At 41.2% G+C, this 24510-nt stretch overlaps 1 protein-coding gene across 3 annotated transcripts in view; it reads left to right on the forward strand.

Annotated features, from left to right (window-relative positions):
• The window catches only part of flna (filamin A, alpha (actin binding protein 280)), a 54436-nt gene that overhangs the window by 2198 nt on the left and 27728 nt on the right, over positions 1–24510 (forward strand). For all 3 annotated transcript variants that reach the window (XM_075476153.1, XM_075476154.1, XM_075476155.1), the window contains exons 2-7: positions 7795–8267; positions 19797–20048; positions 21127–21224; positions 22594–22741; positions 23351–23469; positions 23559–23636. In XM_075476153.1, coding sequence (XP_075332268.1) covers positions 7898–8267; positions 19797–20048; positions 21127–21224; positions 22594–22741; positions 23351–23469; positions 23559–23636 — 1065 coding nt within the window. In that variant the 5' untranslated portion in view covers positions 7795–7897. The remainder of the gene's footprint in view (positions 1–7794; positions 8268–19796; positions 20049–21126; positions 21225–22593; positions 22742–23350; positions 23470–23558; positions 23637–24510) is intronic.

Below are 24510 nucleotides of genomic sequence, written 5' to 3' on the forward strand. Positions count from 1 at the left end.
TAATGACACTCATTTCTGTGCTATAGCTTTTTAACATTAGACTAAGACATATGTGGTATGCTTCATATTAGAAATGAATGTAGTCATTGTCATCACCCATTAGTCACTGAACTATTTTGGTATCTGGCAATGCCATCTTGGCTCTTCATTTCTTCATCTTAACCCTGTATGGACAGAGCAGCTGGAGGCTGAAACCTGATTGGTCAAAACATACGTATCTTTTATACTGAGCTAAACGTGGGATTTTTCAGAGGGTCGACCAGCCCACCTGTAAATGTAATACATGTAATGTCACTATAAAGGTGTTGATTTTCATGACATTCTCATGAATGTGTCGCAGAAACCAGATATTTCTTGGAGCCGTCCTCCAGTGATCATTAGTTTTATTCCACTTTAAGCTACTTAACATCTCAGATGTGGGAATGTCTGTCTTTAGTATACAAGTAGTAAGATGTTAAAACTAATGCTAGACTTTTCAAATTCACCAAAGTCAGCAGCACCATACATTTAAGCTTTAGTTTGAGTGTTAATCATGTGATATTTAGATGTCAGACAATTGGATCTGAATTCTTTTCAATAAAAATAATCTCACCAGCAGTAACTGAGTGTTTCTTTTTTCTAATTCTGTGTTATTTATATTGTTTATCCTAGAGATTATTTTATGGTGGGGCATATCTTAAATTCCTATGAATGCTCTTAATTTAGTTTTAGCTTTGGAGAAATTTTAATGACTTATAACATCCTTTTAGCTTGACAACAGATCGAAGGTAAAGACGTGGTGTGAACCGAGCAACAAAGCAAAAGCCGAAGCGAGCTGGCATAGGATGTCTGAGATGTAAACAAATGAAGTGTGTCCTGGTTTGACACATCTTGGTCTACTTTCACCACTCTTACTGCGTAAACTCAAGGGGAAAACCATAACTTTGCTGCAATCTGTGTGTCTGACTCGCTCACCCTCCACCGTCTCACGTCATGTGGTTGGCAGCGTTTGTCATGTGTAGTGTTAAACTTCCTGTGCAGACTTCTGCACCGCTCAGCTTTCGGCCGATCGGGTGTGGTTAGTGACGGTGAAAAGCTGCTGGCATGGAAGGTTTGCACTGTGAAAATAGAAGTAGCGTTTGGTGGGGGGGCAGCTAAGCCCCGCGCTCATTCTGCGCAACACATTACAAACTGATATTACTTTACATTACAGTAAAGTTTAAGGAGTTTAAGGAGTTTATGAAACCTATGACATGATCATCAGATGGCATCAAGAAGCTCTTTCTTCCTTCGGTTTGCTCTTTGAAATAAGCTCATGCACTTCAAACTTTGTGTCCCACCCTCCTGGTTTTCACATATTTTGCTTTATCCAGGAAATGAAACTCATGCTGCTGTTTCACTCATTGTAATCTTTGGCTAAAGGCCATGATGTGTAAGCAAAATGTAGAAATGCAGTACTCCATTATTCAGCCTATCTTTGGATCTTGCTCACTAAGATCCTCTTTAAAAACTAGATTGGTTCAGGATGTTTTTTATGTGAATTTTGAACCTTTTTGATCTTTTTTTTTTAATCCAATATGTACATCGTGGTAATTTAAGGTTCTGACCTGTTGGATTATGGCTGTGCATTGCGGACATATGAATCCAAAATAACACTGATACAGGTCTTGCTTCTTGTAATAATTCCTTCTATTAACATTCGGCATAAGACATTCTCCTCCTTTTAGATTTCATCGAACCTGTTGGGGGACAAAGTGCTCACAATCTTCCACTAGAGGGGGCCATTATGTTAGATTTTAAGTTTTTAAAATCTGAAAGCGTCTGTTCAGGCAGTCTGGGTATCTGGGTGGAGAGAGCAAGACTTTGAAAGACACTCAGATCTGCTACCAAAGAGCTCAGAAGCCCATATCCAGGGTTGGGAATCTCTTTATGCCTTTTTATTGTTATATTCTTTATGTTTTCAAAGTCATGTTTGTTTTATCAGTTACTTCTGCAACATGCACATCATTAGAGGCTTCTTTGGAGGGACTGCAGATGGATATTAGCCCCCAACTGTACAAAAAAATGCACCTTAATTCTAAATTCACAGACATCTTTCGGTCTCAGACACATTTAGTTTGACATTCTTTCTTTATGCCTCCCCTGACATCACCTTGAGGTTTAACAACAGTTTCAGGAGCACAACAAAAAGACACATCTCAACTTTCAGTTATTCTTTTAACATAGTAAAGGCAGTGACATCCCCTATTGTTTTCGAGCCTATGGTGTTGGTGTTTTGTCCTCTGATGCTTTCTATGTAAGGGTTGATATTCATTAATCCTCTCCAAATAAAAGTCCTGCATTCAATATGTTACCCAGTAACATGGAGGATTATAGCTACAAAATATTCTTCAAGTATCAAAAGCAAAAAGTATGATTATAAAGAACAAAGTGGCCAAGAGAAGATGAGATGGATACAATTTAGGAGAAAGGTAGAAATGTAGTACCGTATTTGCTCGCTAGATGGAGCCAAATCACAAGCTAGAGAGACCAGTTCAGTCTTAACATTGCGAGACATTTGGACAAATCTTGGTCAGCTCGTTCTGTCTCCACCCCATGTTTTGTCTCTTGTTTATTTAGCAAATTCCACTGAAACAATAGGCTACTATACACAGTGAATATTGCACCCGCTTCCTTAACTCTCACTTACTCCCAGGCCATACTTTTTCTGTGCTTTCTGAAGTTCAGCACGAGTTGAATCCACAGCTGATCCAGTGAAACCAAGACATTTCTGCTGCTTTCGCCTCTCCATTTAGGAATTTTTAAAGCTATTAATTTGGCCTTTCTCCTATTCTGCTGTTGTTGTCATAAGTTGAATATTTTAATGAGGTCTGTTAATTGTTGTGACAAGTTTATACTTAATGAAAGTTGTGAATTGGGGCGAATTACACATCCAGAGGGAGCAGAGCTGAATGCCTGAAACGATCTAATGCTATTGTTCCATTGTTTTAAATGGCACAGTGAATTTAAAAACATGCTGGTGCCACATTTTATGTGTTACAATAATAGGGCTCTTTTATTGGGGTGTTATTAAGGCTGGGGGCTCCGGGGTTGTTACGGGGGTGAGGAGCATTCCTCAGATTCCCCCTTGACCAGACACACACAAACAAACACACGCGCACACACACACACACACACACACACACACACACACACACACACACAAAGGCTGAGCATTCTTGATGGCTGCAGGCCATACTGTGGCTCCTGGCACTGATCTCCTTATTTAGTCAAAAAGCTGCGCTCAAGTATCTCCTTCCATCTTACTCATAGAAAGAAAGGAACTTAAAATTGAATCAGGTTTCATATTAAAGGGGCATTATGGCAAATTAGCCTAAGAAAATTTCTCGGACATATGGAAAATGGTCAAATCTGAAGTGCTGGATGCAACATTTCTAGTGATGCAACTCGGTGCCCTCCGTCTTTAGACTATACTTACACTCCTATTTTATAACAACAAATATTTGAAAGCTTCACCCAAGTGCAAGATAAGCTGGATGATCAGCAGACTTAGGATAACTCTCTGTTGCAGCGCCCCACCTTTCACAAATAAACTCATTATCTGATGTATGAGATTTGGCTGAATGCTTCTTAATTACATCGAAGCTGTGTAATTTCAGGTTGTTTTTTTTATGTGAGAAAAAGAAGTGACAGTGGGTTCATGTCGCTTAGATTCAAAATATTCTATTTATTCTTAAAGGGGCGGCTCTATTGCTGCTTAGTCATCAGCCAAAACAGATGCAGGACACCGACAAATTCTCATAAGTTTGTAAAATAGTTACGAGGCATGAGCTTTTAACGTGTTTAAGGTGTTCTTGTTTTGTTCGTAATGTATTGTTTTCAAGAGTTTTGTTTATATGGACATGAAAAGTGGAATAACACAGATCTGTTTGAGCCTGGAAAACCTGCGTTTATTCGCCATTATGTTTAAAACTGTATTTTCATTCTTTTTTACACTTAACTTGCTGGTAGATGTTACCATCAAATCCACCTGATTAGGTTAAGGCATCTAACAGACTTGTTAAGTTAAGGAAAGCATCTTGGCACGGCTTTAAAAACACGCCCTCTAACAAAACCTGATGCATGATAGAAAGCTTATTTTTCTGAGTTACCATGGTGATGAGCCCTGCCCTGTCTACAAGTCACAAAAATATGGTGCACGCATAAAATAAATGTCTACAGAAATTCATTCTATATAACTTTTTTTCACATTATTCCATGTGATTTGCCTTGTTTCACTTATATACAAGGCTAATAATTTCTTAAACCAGAGTTGTTTGCTAACTTAATGACATCACTCTGTTTTACAAGCAGCCACATTAAAAACACAGAGGGCTGATGAAGTGTTGATAATAACTTTGTTTTGAGGACTTATTCAACACCAAACAGTGGCAGGAATCTTTGCTGGTGATTTGAGAGCTAAGTTGACAACACCTTACATCAGACATCTGGCATCTATTCTATTATCTCAAAACTACTCTCAAAAGCTTAGAGAGAATATCCCAGATTAATCTGCCTTTCAGCGCCATTGTTAAATCAGACACTCACATTTAGTGCATAATCAAGCACATACCTATCTGGTGTGTGATATCATACAGCTGCTTGGTCAGAGCAGTGAGGACAAACAGAGTTGGGGGGGTGAGTCTGATGTCTAGACATTCAGCGTCTGGCTGATCTACACTGTAGCCTCTTTAAAGACAGGGCTGCAACACAGTGACGCCACACATGGACTCAGATGAAAGCCAAAGACGGAGGATGCGTCCTGTGAAAACACGAACAAATAAGCACACTGCTTGTGCTGGCACCGAAATGCAGAACAGAACTGAATGCGAGAGAAATAAACAAACAAGGGTTACATCACATCAGTGACAGATGCTCCCTCCGGATATCTTAAATATTTGTTACGCCCGGCCCGGGACCCATGACCATCCGATGAGCTCATTTCCTCACCGGGACCTCGAGCAAAGGCCCTTCTTAGCTCTATATCTGGGACAGTATCGCTTTGTTTTCTCCACCCTTTTCCTTCTCTTTCCTCTGCATTAAATTAGGATGAGGGTGAAATCCCCAGATAATTAGGGGCAAATACCATAGAACATTGATATTTGACTATTTTTCTCCAGTTTATTGACTTGTTTCAAGTAATATCTGAAAGAGAGAGAGAGAGGGAGGTTTTACTGTAACTTGTGAGGTGCCTCAAGGATCAGTTTCGGGTCCATTATGGTTTCACTATATATGTCCCCTTTGGGGTCTGTTCTCAGGAAAAATAATATCCTTTTCTATAAAATGCAGGTCTTTCAGCTCATTAACTTTGACATTAGAAGTGTCTGAGTGAAAGTAATGACCTTACCGACCTTGGTGACCATGAATGAAGCTCAAGTATAATTTGATTTGGAAAATTTGATGTTCTGCAATTCTGCTGGCATTCTTGACCCTATGACCCCCATATAGTTGCTCTTAAAGGGGAAGTTAGTTTTTTTTTTTTTAAACCTGGACCTTATTCTGGCATAAAATATGTTCATCTACTCATCGATAACAGTTTGGTAAAATCCTTCATATGATATTTAGATTACAAGCTACTGCTAGTAGCAAACTCCGTGTAAAGATAGCCGACCGTTACAGAGCACGGAGTGAATGGGCTGTGCTGCAGCGGAGCGTGTCGATGACGTCATCCCACTAGATGCGTGTGTAGAAAGCCCCTCGATAACCCCCAATAACAACAACACGGCAGCTCTGAGCTAACAGTGCAATAGTACGCGTTCATTCATTCATTCGTCTTAAAGTATTGGTGAAATAAAGACAGATAATCCCTTATTTAGAGGCTGTATTGTCTCTGCCCTGTTCTCTCCCGTTATATGGATATACGCGGATCTCGAGTGATCTGAATAGCGTTCGAAGGACGCCGACTTTCACCAAACTGTTATCGGTGAGTAGAGGAAAGTATTTTATGCCAGAAATAAGGTCCAGGTTTAAAAAAAACGAACTTCCCCTTTAAGTTGGAAAGGCAGATCGGTGGAGTTAGCAAATTCAATCAAGCTTTTTTCCAACTAAGATTGGTTGCCAAGTTGAAGTCTTATCTCCTCCTCAAAGACCTGGAAAATGTTATTTATGCTTTTATCATGACTACGTCCGTCTAGATCAGTCTTCTCTACGTTGTTGGCAAATAGTTGAAAAAGCAGCTGCTTGTATTTTGACTGGCCTGGAAAAACACAAACACATAACTCACATCGTCCCATTTCCAATTTGATTTTGAGATTTTATTTGTTAAAGTTTTAAAGGATCGGCACCATCATATTTAGTTGTTTTTAGTTGTTGGGCAAATTTTATTTGACTTTTCTGATTTTAAATGTTCTTTTAGAAATAAGTTTGACCTTGACCTTTGGAAAAAACACATCTCTCTGTTTGATGCAGTGACGTTTAATCTGTAAAGAAGTGCATCAATAGAGAGCATCATTTATAAATAATTGAAAATGATAGACATAAAACAACGCTAAAAGGATAGGAAGCTATCAACACGAAGCCATTTAATATCATTTACTCAAAACAACTAAAATGTGTTTTAGGTTTCTTATTTTCCAAACATTTTTATGTCTCACTTTATCTTATATTTCTGAGAATGTGAGACGTGGTGCTTTGGGTAATTCAGCAGAGCCTTTTAAGTTCTTTAATTGGGGGGAAATATGCATTTAGGGACTTCCTGAAGTTGCATAAGCCCATTTAGATATTCAAGATAAGCCGGTAACTGCTGGTTACAGTGCTCTGACCACCTCAAAGAACTCTTCGTGGCAATTTATAACCACCAATTTTTTTTTTGTGAAATGGAGAATTTAGATGATGAATAGCCCGAAAAATATTTGTTAATCCCCTTGTCCCTCGGAGTTCTTAAATTATTATTCCTTTTCTTTATTATTATCATGCCCTTTCAGGCAGGTAGACTATTCAGAGATGATAATGACTCTAACGACATGCACATTGGTCAGGGGACGCAGCGACACATGTGACTGTATACTCCCCACCATCTAGTTTAGAACCCAGGAAGCCTTTTCGGATGAGTTGAAACGTCTTCAAGATCCAAGAAGAAGTCCAGTTGCCCTTATTCAAACTCTTATGATTGTCCTACAGTTTTGGCATAATCTTTTTATGTAAATCAAGGCTGTACAAATTGCAGATCTTGTGTGAAGATCAAAAGTATTACTCCTGATATTTTCTTTATTCAGTCATTCATGAACATGTTTATACGTATTTCTATACAGATAAAGTTTGCTAGAAATAATAAATTTGCTGTCTGTTTAAAGCCTATTATAAGTATACCAGGTTATTAAATTGGGGCAGATCTTTTTCTTTTGGTTAAAGGAAATTCTATAAGAAGCATGTCTACTCTGGTATAGCCCAGATGCTTTATTTCATCTTGTGTAGCTATGAAATATATCTTAGGGGTTTAAGATGTGTCCATTGTGTTAATTTAAAACATATATTGGAAAAAGGGTTTCAGATTACCCAGAATCCATCCGTGATTCTCTCACAGGTGTGTTTGGGTTTAAGTTAATGACTCCCATCATGTTGCTCAGGGACATAATCGGGCTAAACGTGAGGAATTGATTGAATGCGCACAGTTCTGAACTTAGGGAGCTTTGTTTGCCTCTTCTTTGGAGCCTTTGCAGTTAATCAGACTCACTCCCTTTCTTATCCGCCTGGTTTCTGTGCGAAAGCCTTATCTTCCAGCTATAAGTCAATATCTCACGTTCTTTTCTTTCTTGCCTTTTCTTTTCTTTCAAACAGAGGAGCTGAAAAGTGAGAAAGAGCGAGCGGCCACGCAAAGTCGAACAGACTCCACCCAGAGAAAGAGAAGCCAGCGAACCGGGAGACAGCAGAGACCATAAAAATGAGTGGTTCCCACCCCCGGCTCCATCAGAGCGCCGCGCCCGCTCCCAACGCTCTCTCCACGGACAAGGACGCAGAAATGCCCGCCACGGAGAAGGACCTGGCCGAAGATGCGCCGTGGAAGAAAATCCAGCAGAACACCTTCACGCGCTGGTGTAACGAGCACCTGAAATGCGTCAACAAGAGGCTCGGCAACTTGCAGACGGACCTCGGCGACGGGCTGCGGCTCATCGGGCTCCTGGAGGTCCTGTCCCAGAAGAAAATGTTCAGAAAGTACAACCAGAGGCCCACCTTCCGCCAGATGCAGCTGGAGAACGTGTCGGTGGCTTTGGAGTTCCTGGACAAGGAGAACATCAAGCTGGTGTCCATAGGTGGGTGTGAAGCGTGCGTGAGCGTAATGAATGAGTGCCAGCTTGTGCGCCTCTCCAGCTTCACTCAGGTGGGCTCTGCCCTCTTTGTGCTGCAGCTTTTGCAAACGCGTTTGGAGTTTCTGAGGTTATGAAGTTAAATGTCGGTGTCTATTTTTACTGCCGCGTCATATAGTTTGTATCAAAGTAAAGTTTGCTGAGTGAAAGTTAAACTGTGGAAAAAAAGAAGATAACCTTGGACTGAAAAAACACGCCTAACTCTCCTGTGAAAGCTAGTTAGATAAGCTTGCAGAGTTTCTGTTGGTAGCTTCACTGCATGTGTTTTCTGTGACAGGGCAGGCACTCTTCTTGGTGTTCAAGGCTGCGTTGCTTTTGTCTGTCCAGATTTGAGGCTGATTGTTTTGGGGGGGGGTCTGCCTGTCCCTGTGCCTGTGCAGACTGGGGCCCTGGGTTTCTCTGTTCCCCAGCCGCCTTGGCTGGGCTGGGCCAGTGTGAGCCAGACTCTGTGGGCCTGGATGTAACTCGGGCCTAGTAGGACAGGATAGCTGATCCTGCACTCAGAGACACAGAGAGGGAGACGCGCGCGCACACACACACACACACACAGGGCTATTGTCTGTGTTCATGTCGGGCTGGGTCTCCACAGCAATTTGGAGAACTTGGCTCCAGATTTCTGACATAAACTGGGTTTACGGGGCTTTGCCTGCATGTAACAACACGGATACTTTTCCTGCAGTTTCTGACTGCGATTTGCCAGTTTTGTGCTGGATTAGAAAAGAACATTCTGCACTATCATTGTGATTATATTCATTTCTCCCAAACACAATACATCCCTTCTCAGCAGTAAACCAGTGCCCTCTGAGAGGCTCAAAATGCAATGGATGAATTTGCTCACAGTATTAACTCTGCTTTAAATGACAGATATTATAGATGGATGTACCTGAAGTAAGAGACAGCAGCGCTCTTCTCTCAGAGACGGTCACAGGAAGTCAAAGTGAATCAGACATGAGTGAGTCCTTGTCATCCTCAGGGAATGTCTGGTTCACTTTAGGTTTCGACACGCGTTGCTACCCCCCCGCTGCAGCCAGCAGGTTAAAGCATGGTTTAAACCTTGTGACAAAGAGGTGGGGCCAGTTTGTTTCTCAGAGTTTTGGTTGACACTGTTAGATAAGCATCTCTTCAAAAAGAATGCCACGCTGTTCTAATGTTGATTTCAGCAGATATTTCGTTTTTTGTTTTTTTTTAACTTACACAGCGCACTGCTGGTATTCGAGGTTCAGTACCAGGCTCCGCTGATCCTCCCTTCTCAGCTCTGTGTGTCTGTTCCTCCAGCTGACTCACCCTCATCTCTAGCTGGCCCTTTTGAGTCATTTAATCTGAAGATGAGAGGGGAGCCTGCTCTCCTCTTTTACTTCCTCCTTTCATTGCGGAAAAAGGACACACCCAGGCAGCAACACTCACCACAAATTACTAAACTGCCATCTCTGCTCAGCATGATACATGCAGTCTCCCCTTCTTTCTTTGCTTGTGAACTTCTTCTATTCTCTTTCAACACTTTATTTTAACCTTTATATTTAGATGTTTATGCCGTTGCCATAATTTATGCCCAATCTGTTTTTTTTTTTTTTTTTTTTTTTGTTTTGGTCCAGCTTAATGCTTGAAATGATTCAATGTCCACACCTGTTTCACTTCTCATTTTACTTATCTTTTGCTCATTGCTAAAAATGGATGAAAACTGATACGCAACAGTGCCCAGTGTAACACTGCCATTAAGAGTTGCTAAAGATCAACCTGCAACTTGCCCCACCCAGAAAGCAACCCCTGGATCAGTGCACGGAGCTGGACATGAGTTGCACATAAAAGTTAATAATGCATTAAACCTTTATCACATAAAACCTACAGAACGTCTTTCAGTTTAGGGGGATTTGCATAAACATTACAGTTTTTGTATGAATTGGACAAATGAGCGCATCGAGATTTCAAACCTTGGCTGAGTTTGAGTGATCTGTTTTTGTTCTTTTTTTCTTATCTTAACTAAGCAGCTGTTATTTATTGGTTCAGTTAATCTGGCCGTTACCAGGTCTTAGTTACGTAAATGAAGCTTCAGATGAATGGTTACCAGGCCGTTTCCAAAGAGTTTGCACACCACCTCATGCCAACTGTCAAGCACGGTGGTGGAGGGCTGATGATCTGGGCTTGTTCTGCAATCACAGGACCTGGGCACCTTGCAGTCATTGAGTCCACCATGAACTCCTCTGGATACCAACGTTTAGATGGCATTGTGCACTTAAATGTGAGGCCATCTGTCTTTGGCTGAAACTGGCTCATCAACAGGACAACGATCCCAAACACAGCAGCAGATCTACAACAGAATGTCTGAAGAAGAGAAGAATCAAGGTGTTGCAATGGTCCAGTCAGAGTCCAGACCTCAGTCTGACTGAGATGCTGTGGTGGGACCTTCAGAGAGCTGTGCAGAAACCAATGCTGCAAAAACCTCAATGAACTGAAGCAACATTTTAAAGAGGAGTGAAGCAAAATTCCTCCACAATGATACTAGAGACTGGTGATGCCATACAGGAAACCATTACTTTAAGTCGTTGCTGCCAAAGTTGGATCTACAAACTGTTGAATCATGGTTTCATATGACTGTATAAAACTAATTAGTAGCCATAAAATTGTTTTCACCTTAAAAAATGATGACTTCATGCCTTTATAATGGCTTGCATTTACAGCAACTCTACACTCTTTTGCCTCATTTAGTATTCAGTGATCCGTGATGAGTACCTCTGCCCCTGGCCTTTTACCAAGTTGCCCGACCGTGCACGTTGACTCCAGGGATTGGTTTCTTAGGGTTGTTACCTATGAAACCTTGTCCGTTATTATCTATGATCTGGAGTCGTTGATGCACTGCAGTTCCAAGGCAGAAATGCTTTAAAGTCCTCTAGAATATTAAAACTTCATATAAAGTTGCTGAAAAGGTTAAAATCTCAACTTTAGCCCTTAACTGAACACAAGAATCTTGAGCTTGTGCTACAGTCTTCACCTGCCGAACTCTCGGTGTGTTTCTCTTGCTTTCATCGCAGTGCCTTTGTGTATCATGTCACTCTGCTTGTGGAGCTGAAGTGGATCCACTTGTCTCTTTGCTGGATCCTGAGCTCCAGAGTATTCAGCCTCGGTGAAGCTCTCCTCCCCGTTCCCACAATCCTCACAGATTGCACTCCAGGTTTCAGCCCAGTAGGTAATCTCTCTTTCTGTAGTTTTGACAAACCCCCCCACCCCCCATGATTTGGCATCAGCAGCAGACGACACATGACTGCTGATAAATCCAGAGATCTTGTGTGTGTTCATTCAGGAATGCAGTTGGAGCAGCAAGGCCATCTAGTAGGTGCCAGAGTGACACTGAAGCAGCACTTTGTCATGCTGTACTCTTTGTTTGGTTTCCTGTCAATTTAACTGCTCTTTAAAACTGGACTTGTGGAGCCATTCCTGTTACATAGCAAGCATATGTGCATATTTCACTGTCCTTATCACACCGATATTTGTTGAAGCCAAGTCATTTCACCTCATGTCATCCTGTTTGTGTGCCTCATGAAGCTTGAACAAGCATTGGCTGCTCTGCAGAATAAGACTCGCTTTGTTGATTTAACTTTATGCCGTTTGTGCAGAAGTCTTCTCAACAGGAGCATCCTTGTTTCAGTGAGTCAGCAGCCCAGCCCTGATTTTTAAAACCCTTCGGGAATACTTCTTTACTCCTGCTTGACTGAACGTGTGCAGAGTTTGTGGAAACTGTGCAATGACAGCTGTAAGACCGAACCCTTCCCATTATCCATGTTGGCAGGATGCCTGATAAAGAGAGTGGTGTTGTAACTTTTGTACCTGGCAGCTAGCTACAAGAATGATATACAGGTTGAGACAAACTCCTGTGTGGCAACAACCAGCTGTTTCTTCATGTTAGCATGTTGCATCATAATAGAACGATCCTGGAAAAAAAAAAAAGAACTTGGTGATTTGTATTTAACAGCAAGAGTTTTAAAACTTGGATTTATTAAGGTGATCTTAAAGCTCATTTCAGTACACTTAAAGGTTTCGATGCTATAGTTTCACTTGGTCTGATATGAAAATATAATATCATATATAAATTCTGCATATAATGCAGAAATGTGCCACCCAAACACATAGTTTTATACTTAAATGCCACAAAGTTATGGCATCTCTGATGCTACAACTAAGATCAACAGGTTTTGTTTTGAATACATTTTATGGGGTGCCAGTAATGATATATATTAAGTTGAACACTAGAAATCTCCCACCCTGAATTTTGTTTTTAGTTTTAAGTTTCCCACATTTGCTCAAAATACTCAGAACTAGGGAGATGTAGCCTCATTTCAACAAACAGTTGGTACTTTAAGTCCAATGGACTTTTTTTCAAGGAACATCATAATTTGCTTTATACCACAGTTGTTGTGTGCTTCAATCTAACGTCACACAAATCGGCAACGTGGCACCTTCCTACAGGATTATGTTGAGCTTCAGGTGTCCTGACTTTCTGATAGTATGTTCACAAACTGTAACAACTACTCCTTAAGTCACTGGGCAAAAAGGACTAACTGAGACGGAAAGGAAATAAGACACATGCTTGAATGTTTAGCGCTACCTTTACCTGTAAATTATTTCTTCAGGATCGGGGCCATTTTGAGGGCAAAACATAGTCGTGATTCTTTATTTAGCTCCTGGTTCCCGTGGTGGAAATTGAGGAGATCAAGGAAAGGATCCTCTAAAAGTCAGTAGAGCCTGGGAAAAGGAAAAGAAGTAAGTACTCTAATATTTTCGGAATTTAGGCATCACCATGATGCCAATTATTGGCTTTTGTGGGATATTTCAATTTTAATCTTAAATTTTTATAGACCATGAGTAACTGTTGGCAGAAAAAAAAATTGAGATAAGGGAGACTTTAGCCACTCTGGGATCAAAATGGATCTCTTCTTAGAAGTTCATTATCATTACCACAAGTTCCTGTCTGCAGTGGCCAAAGAGGACTGGTCAAGTGGATATGGGGGATTAGCAGACTGTGCATTCCCATTCAGTACAGCAGTGGTATTCCAGCTATTGCATTACATCATAGTTGGAAAGATGCCCCAACGCCCCTTGCCTCATGTTCAGATTGAACAAGCAGACATAAAGAAGCCTGTCATTTAATTTCTTTAAATAAATGTGACGTAAACTGCAGCGACGCCAAATCTTGTGATTTAGAAAAAGGTCGCAAGAAGCGCAGTGTTCTTTGCTTACTGTTAAGTTACAAGGTTTTACCAACAAACGCACACAGCCTGCCAGAAATGTGTCTGGAGGCGATCAGCTTTTCCAGACCTGAATCATTTTTCCAGGCCAAGAACTATCAATTACTTGGAAAACCTAGATTCTTGTCTTAGGCTTGATGGTAGTTGTGAGACTATTCCAGGAAGTAAATGGTTGATTAAAGCCGCATGCTATGTATTAAACCTCATTCATCATTTTTTGCGGTATCTTGTGTCTTTCCTCTCACCTCCCCTGCATGCGACGACTCCTGCCCTTCTTTCCTAAGCTGCCTTCTCCTCCTGTTTTCTGTCTTTACTTATGAAACTTTCAAATCTCGTTTTTCTATCTGCTCACTCAAAAGAACAGATCTCAGAGATCAGAGCCTGTCCTGAGCCGGTACTGTTGTTAGAACGGGCTTTAAAAATGTCCCTTGCAGCACTCCCCCCTCATCATTTTTTTTTTTTTTTTTTTTGTCTTTCTTGGGCCTCCACCCCTCTACCTCCCTTCTCCTGTCCTTTCCTCCCTCCTCCCGCCTCGTCTGTAACCAGAGCTCAGGGATTGGGAGGGCTGCCAAGATCCAGTTTTCTTTTGCCCTTTTAAGGCTAAAAAAACCAGGGGGAACTTTTTCAAGTGGAGGGAGTGAAGAGAATGAGAGCAGAGGGAGGGAGGGAGAATGTGTGGAAGGAGTAGAAAGGAAGAGCAGGAAATGTAGTAGCTTCGGTGTGGCTTGTTGCATGCAGTTTAGGGAGGAAGGGAGGGAGGAGAGGACCTCAGCTTTAAGATGTTTGAAGATACAAAGATACAGTCATGCACTATAGTTTGTCCTTATTTTGAATAGCATAACATGATGCCAAGGTTAATTCTGCGTAGGCTAGTATCTTAAAATGTGTTTGTGTGTGAGGCCAGCGAGGAATGTGTGACATTTCCTTTGTGTGCCCTGTCTGGACACACTGAGGAAATGCATGCCTCATCCAGTCATGCTCGCATGTATACGTGCATTGTGCTGCTAGACCAGTCAACGAAGTATCTGCCACCTCAGTCCCACTCACTACATTAATGTTAATTATTTTCACCATCTTTAAGATGGATTTTTTTTTTTTTTTTTTTTTTTTTTTTTTTTTTTTTAAATAAAACTTACGGGATGCCCTCAGCATTTTATTCCTGAGGAGTACCCCAGAACAAAAGGTGGATCTGAAGCAGGCTTTGGGGTGATCCATTTGGTTCTAATTAGCAATTTCTGCCATTAGATGCCACTAAATTCGACATACTGAAGCTTTTTAAAATGTGCAAACTTCAGTGTTAGTAGTTTTTCATATTTCTTAGAATTGGAGTGATATTAACATGTCTCCATGCACCGGCTCCCTGTTTGATTTTGTATAGATTTTTAAATCTTCCACCTCACTTTTTTTTTAAGGTAAATGCATCCCAGACTTATTGAGCTGGTATGTGCCCTCCTCACCATAAACGTGTGCAGATATTTCTCTAACTGTTCCCAGATCAGTTTGTGACAAAGGGAGGTCAAGCATTTTGCCCACTGAACCACTGAACTTCAAATCCTTCCTTAAAACTTTCCTCTTTGATAATATCTGATATGTTTATCTCACATTATATTGTTGGGAACATCCATCTGACCTAATTTACATCATCTCTTCTTGTAAAGCACTTTGTAACTGTGTGAGAAGTTCCATAGAAATAATACTTTATCATTGTTAAAAAATCAGTGAATATTTTTCCATAGGCTTTTATCCACTGACACTCGTGTTTGCAGCCGCATTTGAGTGCACACGCCAGCTTTCTATATTCAACGATTACCCTGATGACGTCCAAACGAGTAAACTGAAAATGGCTTGGACTCCCAGTGGATATGTTTAGAAAATAGTAATTTTTTTCCCCCTAAAAGAGACCAGTGGCTTTAACCCAACTTGTCTCAGTGCCTTTGGCCTTGCTGCTACAAACAGCTACTAACATAAAACGTATGCCTGCAAATGCTGCGAAACCAATTTTATCAGCCCTGCCGATCTTTTATTGACTGACCACAAAACCGTTTATCTGCCTGATTTTTAAAGTGGTTAAAAGCAGGTTCAGCGTTGCTCAGTTGAACTTTAAGCGTGAGCTTCGGACATCCAACTAAATCACACATCCTCCAGACTTTAGCTCGGGTGGATTCTCACTTTTCCTGTCTGGCTTAAGTTCACCTTTGCTTGAATTCCTATAATCTCAGCTGATTTAATTGACTAACCACTACAGTTTTACATTCAAAATTTTTTAAAAAGATTATTTTTTTTTATTATTTTAAAATTATTTGATGTTTATGAGGTTCAACTTGACCTTTTTCAGTTAAGAGGAGTTGATGCGGGTCCAGGTTAATCTTTTCAATAAAGTGTGAGAACTTGCTTCATCCTTGTCTGCTTGAAGAGGATTTAGTTATGTGTGAATCCTTGCTACAGAAACTCAAATGGCACACAACTGTTATGCTAGTAGAATGGTTAATGATGCAGTAAAAGGGGCAGAATTGACACTGCCTAGAAGCCAACAGAGAATATTTTGTTGCATAAGCCAGCTACTGATCTGGACAATAAGCTGGAAACTACCCGTGTGCCTAACCCAGCCGTTGTCATCTCAACTAATTACACATAATAATTAGTAAATTGCGTCAGGCCCAGAAGTTGATTTGACCTATGAGATGGGAACATCAGCTGACAGTCGCTGATGCCAAGGATTTCTGGGTTTCACACATGAGCAGCTGCTTTCGTGCTTCCCTCCGCTGGCTTATCAGTTACCAGCAGCGGCTGCTCATTGGCAAGTATTGTGGCTAGCTTTGGTAACAATGATGCATCTGTTGTCGTAGTTTTACTGCACCATAGTGTAACCCTGTGAAAACTAGTGTGCACAGACCCAAAAGCTATTAAAATTACAGTGCATTTAAGGTAATATAAACTGGAAACTGGGTGAAATAGAACGTTTAACATCATGCATTTATGGATAGATTTGCACTTTAATTTCTATTTTACAATGTTCTATATGAATAACTCTAACAGGGAAGGTAAAGGGCCCAGGACTATCTAACCGGCTGTGCTGCTTGTTCTCTGCCCCACAACATGTCTGGACTAATATGTTCCAGATGTTTCAGTAAGACCTGAATATTGTGTGGAGCCTTTCCTTTCGCCATCAGCCTTCTCTGCCCCCTTCCTCGGCAAGACGCCAGGTTAAGGTCGGTCTGTGGGTCAGGGGTTGTGATGATGTCATGGGCCTGGTGGGGGTGGGAGCGGGTGTCCAGCAGCATCGGCGAGCCAAACGGATGAGTCATGGGAATTTTGGGGACAAAAAGAAGATCAGCCCCACACATGCGCTTTCTCCATGTATACTTGAAACACAAAAATTGTAACAAGAGGATTGGGGGGGGGTTGTGAGTCAGCAAGAGGGGGGAGTCTGTGGCGGTTTGTGTCCGTATATGGGCTCCATCACTGGTACGGCGTGGTCTGCCGGGAACGCTGGCAGATTCCTGACATGTTTAGTGGCTTTCGGAGGAGGAGAATACTCACACACATCTATGCAGCTATCAGAAAGTGTTTGTAAATTTGTGCCCAAACGAATCCCCTGAGAACGAGGACTGGAGTGTCCGCCAAGTTTAAACTCGAGTAGATTGAAAGGGCAGACGTGGGCTTTTACTGAGACCCAGAATATCAGCTTCTCGTTATTTTTTTTTTTTAATTCTTCATGATCATGAAAAATAATCCCTTTTACTTGGACATCCTCAGCTCTGGTCGTGGTATTATTGTGGTTCTGTTTACGTTCTGGTGGCTGTGATACACATCCCTGCTGTGGATGGTCGGCATTCCTGCGGCAGGTTCTAACCTGTGGTGCACATCTCAAATCTTCCCATCAGAGCAAAAGACGATTTAAATAGTAGTCCTTAGGCAACCTTTTTTTCTGTTGCTCCAACTCTGCTGTTTTGTGCCCTTTATGGTCATATTTCTCTCGTCTCTGCTTCACGTCTTGCTTCTGCCATTTCTGAGAGGACTAAGTTACCACTTTGTTTCTATGACGATTGCACTCTAAGGTCTTGTGGGTATAGGTTGTCCAAACAGCCTTTTATCTGACCCCGCTCTGTTTTGAGTGTATTTTTACAGTGGGAGCAACTGACAAGTCGTATATCACAGCATTGGCAGCATGCGAGCACATCTGTAGTTTGGAACACAACTTGTAGACGCTTGTAGCCAACTTGGATAGACCCAGATGTAGCTTGCAATGGGATAATACAAAGCATTCTTTATGCATTTCAACGCATTACACCCCCCCGCCCCCCGACTGCTCCTCATCATGCATCAAATTCAAAACCTTCCCTGTGTTGGTTTAGACCCCCATCCAACGCGACCCCATCCTCAAACTCTTGTTGTGGCTCTTGGCCAAACAGACCCTCCGACGGCAGGCCTTAAATATTCTTTTCAGTAACTCCAGCCCCCAACGGCAGCCCCAGCACTCTTATGAAACAACATTTAACCAATTATTTGAGGTGTTGTTGTTGTATTTGAGTGGTAAGCCTCTGCTACTTAGAATTATTGCAGTCTAGACGATAACTGTTAAAAAAACGACAAAAAAACTAAACAATGATGCTGAAACTGTACTGGTAGGATGATTTTTTTTTTTACCTTTTTCCAGTGATATGAGATTAAAGAACAAAAACTGCCTGTGAGATGTTTTGTTTTTTAAATGTTGCGTCTCCACAGAGGCTCAGTGTGTGCACATTTTGATAGCCATCGGCAAATAGCAGCACGTCTTAACTAAACATTAAAACTTTGACCTCATTTCTCCCTCTTTTTAACTATGTTCTAATCAGTGAGGAGACTCGCTGCTCCACCCTTTCCTTAAGGCTGGACCTCCGCAATCTTCCCCTCAATCTGCTCCTTGCGCAACGCGTGTGCTCGCTGCAGCGTTTATGTGGGTGGGGTGGGCGTGTGTGCCATGCTCAGACAAGCTTCAGGTTGCATCACTTTCTTCTGCTCGGAGCCGTACATGTCGTTGAGACTCCAAAGCAAACCTCAATCAGAGCAATCAAACGTTGGACTCGATGCGCTGTTAGGTCATTCTGTTGCGATAGAATTAAAATCTATACGGAAACAATGAAATGCACACATAACTGGTTTGGTTCATCTTAAAGCTCCCCTTGCACTCTTTGTTTAAAAGTTTCTCCATCCTAGACTACATCTCACATGATGATGGTTTTTGTTTTTCCATGAATTCTGAAATTGGAAGTTCACAGCATTTTTAGCGCATTGTAAAAAATACACTGGGCAGCGTATTAAAATGCCATTTAAAAAGCTTAATATTATCAATTTAAGTGAAATTTATTAAAATAAGCTAAAATACAAATGGATTCAAAGTAGAACGTCATGCATTATATTGCAGGTTTGTTGATAACTTGTCCTATGTGCATGTGATGTAAACATTTAAAACTTTATTTTTGGATGCAATGCTTTAAAGGTACTAAGACTTTACCATTTTTTTCTTTTTCTTCTTTTTGAAGGATTTTGATTTTATTTGCGAGGTCCGTGGCATTGTAGTCATTGTATGATGGTCATATATATTTTGTGCCTTATTTGTCCTTGTGGGGGCATAGATGAAATTCATTGTAATGGCCCACAAATTAAAAGCTCGGGGACTTTTTTTACTAACCAAAGGCTGTACCAAATGGCGTACCACCTACATTTTCGCCGCAATCTGGAATCGATATCCATCCTGATTTTCCAGGTTGAACGGTTACATCCAGCCAGCATCAGCAGTGACATTTAACCTCGATCTGTGTTCAGACTAAAGCCATTTAACATCTTTATCGGTACGTTTTTGCCCCAGTGTGTTTTGAAGTCAGATAGAAATCTGCACATTAGCACAGTAAGCTATCGCTATCTCTTCCAGGGCTAGATGATAACTTGTATGTATGCAACCCACTCCCTAAAAAATGTCCCCATACATTTTAATGCAGAGATGTTTCTGAGGGAATTCTTGGTGTATCTGAAGCTCAAATTTATTACATAGTCTCACTTGTTAATAAAGAAATGAATTTGAAGCTTTAGTATTTTGTCTAGTTTCTCCTCTGCATGGTTTATGATTGTTTTGAAGTGAAAACCGAATGCATTTGAAATGGTTTCATCTTAAAAATCCTCCCTTGATGCATTCTTTTCACATTACCAAAACTAAATGCACCAACATGACTTCTAATCTGCACCAACTTGTGGTCCTCAGACTCTAAAGCAATTGTGGATGGAAACCTGAAGCTGATCCTGGGTCTGATCTGGACCTTGATCCTGCATTACTCCATCTCCATGCCCATGTGGGATGAGGAGGAAGAGGCAGATGATGGCAGACAGAAGACCCCCAAGCAGAGACTGCTGGGATGGATCCAGAACAAACTCCCCGAGCTTCCCATCACCAACTTCAACAAGGACTGGCAGACTGGCCGGGCCCTGGGTGCCCTGGTGGACAGCTGTGCTCCAGGTCAGGGGGAAATGTGTGAATACTTTTTATGGTGCCCTGTCTGGAAAAGGGTGGAGGAAAGGTTGTTTTGTGTGATTCAGGCTTCAGTTAAGATGATTAATATTTTTATTTTTATTTTTTTACACAGCCAGATACTTAAGTCAACATTTAGCTGAGAAGTAAGAGCTGGAAACGCTCATTTGTGGACTATATGGGCTGCTTCATGGTCTCTTGGAGCTTGCTAATATCAGCTTTTGCAACAGTTGTGTGTTGAGACCTGCAAAAAAATAATGGTAGCATCCAAGGATCTGATCAATTTAACAAATTTGACATGAAGTTACCTGAAACTTAACACTGTGCAAGACTTAATTCTGGGGATTCCAGTCTGGAACAATGTGGGGAAATCATCGGACTTTCTCACTCCTTCAGCTGCCTGTTAGCGTGAGGTCGTTTAGCATCATAACTATACGCAAACCGTAATGATAGATGCAGATCTGGGATCATGAGAAGATGAACAAGAGGGCTTAAATCATCTGGCCTGGGGTGCCTCCCCATTGAATTAGAAGAGAGGAGTTTGTTGGATGAGGTGAAGACATGACATACCTGTGGATCACCAACAGCCTTGGGCTGAAGATGAGGGTTCAACCATTAGTTTTCAATTCTCTCCCAAAAAAAACATCTTAAATAAAGATCTGGCTTGTTTTGCTGTCCCCCCCCTTTTATCAACTGGATGTCCTCAAAGCTGTGACGTTGGTACAGAGATGCTTTTGGATCCCAGTCAACTTAAATCTCTATTAATTTAGCAGAAGTCCTATTCATGGACCCTCACGCTCTTGCACAACTTGCAAAATACAAAGTCAAATGGTTATTTTGCTTTAAATCCAGATAAATCTGTAATACTGTGATAACCGTTGAGATAATCTGCTTTATAGTGCTAAACTGTTGATCTTAGGTAGTAGGCATGTTTCTTCATCATAGCATTCTCCTTTTTTTTTTTTTTTTTTTTGCCATGCATTTCCTTTTTGAAAATATTAAATGATGAGTTACAGCGCTGTTATTTGTTGTGTTAAATCCAGCAAACCTCATTTCTTTCCTGCAGGTCTGTGTCCTGACTGGGACCAGTGGGATCAGACCAAACCAGTGGATAACGCTCGTGAGGCCATGCAGCAAGCTGACGACTGGCTGGGCATCCCACAGGTGAAATGAATACATGGGGCCTGATAGAAATGACACGTTTTTCCACAAAAGAAAGAAGGTGTCCTTTCTAATTTGGACTTCACTGATATTACTGAAGTTTATGGTTGAGTCAGCAAATGGGGAAAATAACTCGTTATTTAAATTTTTTTTTATTTTAAATATTGGAACACACAAATCTCTTGTCTATGTAGTTATCCATACCTAATGACAAAATTTGCCGCTTAATGTTTTTTTTTTTTTTTTTTTCCCAACATTTGCTACATTTGATGGAGACAAATTTTTAGCGGTGGATTAAGGCCAGAATTATACTTGCTTTTGAACCTCATAAGAGCAACCAGCTCAGTTCTTGGCTTTAACTGGTACCAGATACCACTAGGAGCGCACCGGCTTACTCGGACTATACAGATTTTGGATTTACGGGATGTAAACAACAAACATAAAAGACAACAAGAGGTTGATATTTACTTGATGTTAGGATCCCGGCGAGAAGGCAACAGCCACAGTATCGCTGATGATGTTTAAACCCCTTAATTGCCCCCACACTGGCTCTACTGGTTACCTCTGTATTAAATCTTACATAACAGTAACTTCTGGGAACTTGTACAGCCGACACTCCAGGCAAAGCAGGATATCCAAGGCAGCCGTCATAAATGCGCATGATCAGAAGCGAGTATATTTCAGCCCATTTCTCAGTGGAGGCTCAGACCGTCTCATTCTTTGGCGCTTTAAATAATTTCAGGCTGTTGGTTAGAGAAAATGCACCAATCCAACCACCATATGCTAATATTGAATATTTTATCTGACGCCACTCTTGGCAACACTTTCCATTATTTAAGAAGAGTTTTTTTTGGTGTATTTTTGCCAAAAATGCACCAATAATTTGATTATTATAAACTTTTATGAAATAGTTGTACCATATTCTTGTTGGAAGATCTTTGTACTCACATATTTAATTCCTAGTTGTGCTGACCAGCATCAGAAGCTCTTGTTGGTGGCAGTTATGAATGACTGAGGGTGTTGTGTTGGTATAATTGGCACAGCATGGCGTGCCAACAGTTGGCTCTGTGGTTGCTGCTGTTTCCGCCTACATCTCTGCTTCTGCTAAGAAACCGACTTGGTTTCTTCCCCTGTCGTCTTTGTGGGTTGTAAAATCAGACAATGAGTGTGACTGTTTCATTCTCTATCCGATGTCTGGCTCAGGTACTTTCTGGTCTGTGGTATAGGTTGGTATGTGCTTCTCTCTAAATTACAAGATGACTATATTTATGTGGGTAACTGTCTCCATGGCAACTAATCAAACCCCTGCTATAGGTTGCAAAAAAAAGGAACAAAACCTAATTAAACAAGTTCCTTCTTGTCCGTTTCACAGGTGATAACCCCTGAAGAGATTGTCGACCCCAATGTGGACGAACACTCAGTCATGACCTACCTGTCCCAGTTCCCCAAGGCGAAACTGAAGCCTGGTGCACCTCTCCGACCCAAACTTAACCCCAAGAAGGCGCGCGCCTATGGGCCAGGTACACGCATACAGGATTAGAGTAACAAGCTTCACATATTAGCAGTCAGAGATGGGACCAAGTCACACATGTGCAAGTCTCAAGTCTTAGCTTTCAAGTCTCAAGTAAGTCTCAAGTCAAAGTCAAGTCACTTTATTATTGCAATTTTACCTGCAGAATCTGATCTTAATAAAGTGAAAAGACAAGATATAAGTAACTGTCAGTAAACATCATTGGCCAATGTGTCCAACCTGTCCACCCCGTATCATATCAAGCTAACGTTAGCTAACTACCGACTAGGCTAACAGGATAATATTAGCTAATTTGACGACCACTTACTGGTCAGGATGGATCTTCAAATGACGAACAAAGTGCGAAGTTATGCTAGATGCTTAACACTCACGTCATTCAAGTCATCGTGTCTCAAGTCAAGTGCCGAGTCTTTAATTTCCAAGTCCGAGTCGAGTCAAGTCTTTTATTTTTTTTTTTTTAGTATTTTAAGTCATCAAAACAGCAACTCGAGTCGACTTGAGTCCAAGTCACAGTGACTTGAGTCCCCATCTCTGTTAGCATTAATTTACTATTTCTACCGTTTAAAATGTTTAAACTCGCCGCTCTGACTTTGTGAAGGTATTGAACCTGTCGGAAATGTTGTCATGAAGAAGGCTCTGTTCACTGTGGAGACCATCAGTGCAGGCATGGGAGAGGTGCTGGTTTATGTGGAGGACCCCGCAGGACACCAAGAGGAGGTTTACAAATTTTTCATGTTTTTGATCTTTGTGAAACGCTTGCTTTTCACTTTCACACTGTTTTTGTTAACTTTTCCATCTTGTTCCAGGCCAAAGTGACGGCGAACAATGACAAGAACCGCACCTACTCTGTTGTCTACATTCCCAAAGTAACGGGCATGCACAAGGTAAGTGGAGCACATGAGGAACTCAAAATATTTAACTCTGAATGGAAACGTGGGGAGATGGAAGTCAGTGGTGGAAAGTAACGGTGTCCATCTGTGAAAGCCTGGTTTGTAGGATTTTTGGGGGTTACAAGAAGCCTGGATCCGATCTGGACAGAGGCGAGAAGGAATGACAGGGGTTAAAGGTCACAGGTCTGAATTCTGACCCAGGTCGGCTTCCAAGAGGACTTTAAGTGTCCACATGAGGGGCATCTGCTTAACCAGCGGAGCTCTCAGTCCTGTTTTTAGATCTTTGTACTAGTATTCCAGTTCTGACGGCTGAATTTTATTGCTATTTTCCTTCAGGGATTTTCAACCCTCATTTAATATAAATTTGTTTTCTCCGATTTAAAGTTAAAAGATGAGACTTTAGTGATCCCACGACCAAAACGGAGCAGGAAAAAGTAGTAAATGGGTGTGTGTGTATGTATGTATATTATATCTTATTAAAAACGAGTTCAAATGTTGTGTCTGCGCTCCAGAATAAGCTTTAGAATAAACTTTGGATTGCATCGGAGCTCAGATATATTTATATTGCTTTATTAGTACTTGTGCTTCGTCCTTTCTGCCTAAAAGAGTCTAGATGATGGTTAATAAAAGGCAACTCTGGCTCACTTTGCTCTCCAAATGACTTAAAGGTTGCCTAGTACTGTACCACCGTTACCATGGGTACAGTATTACTGTGCTTCATCTCTGATCCGTTAAGTTTGGTAGAAATTCATTTGAGGATTGAATAACATTTGTGTCACTGACCTTTTGTTCAAATCAATCACTTTGAGATGGGGCCTGATGTTAAAACTGTTCATTTTTGCGGATTATTTTCCCAAATTTCCTTGGC

Source organism: Odontesthes bonariensis, chromosome 10 (assembly GCF_027942865.1).
Source record: "Odontesthes bonariensis isolate fOdoBon6 chromosome 10, fOdoBon6.hap1, whole genome shotgun sequence".
NCBI classification, from domain to species: domain Eukaryota; kingdom Metazoa; phylum Chordata; class Actinopteri; order Atheriniformes; family Atherinopsidae; genus Odontesthes; species Odontesthes bonariensis.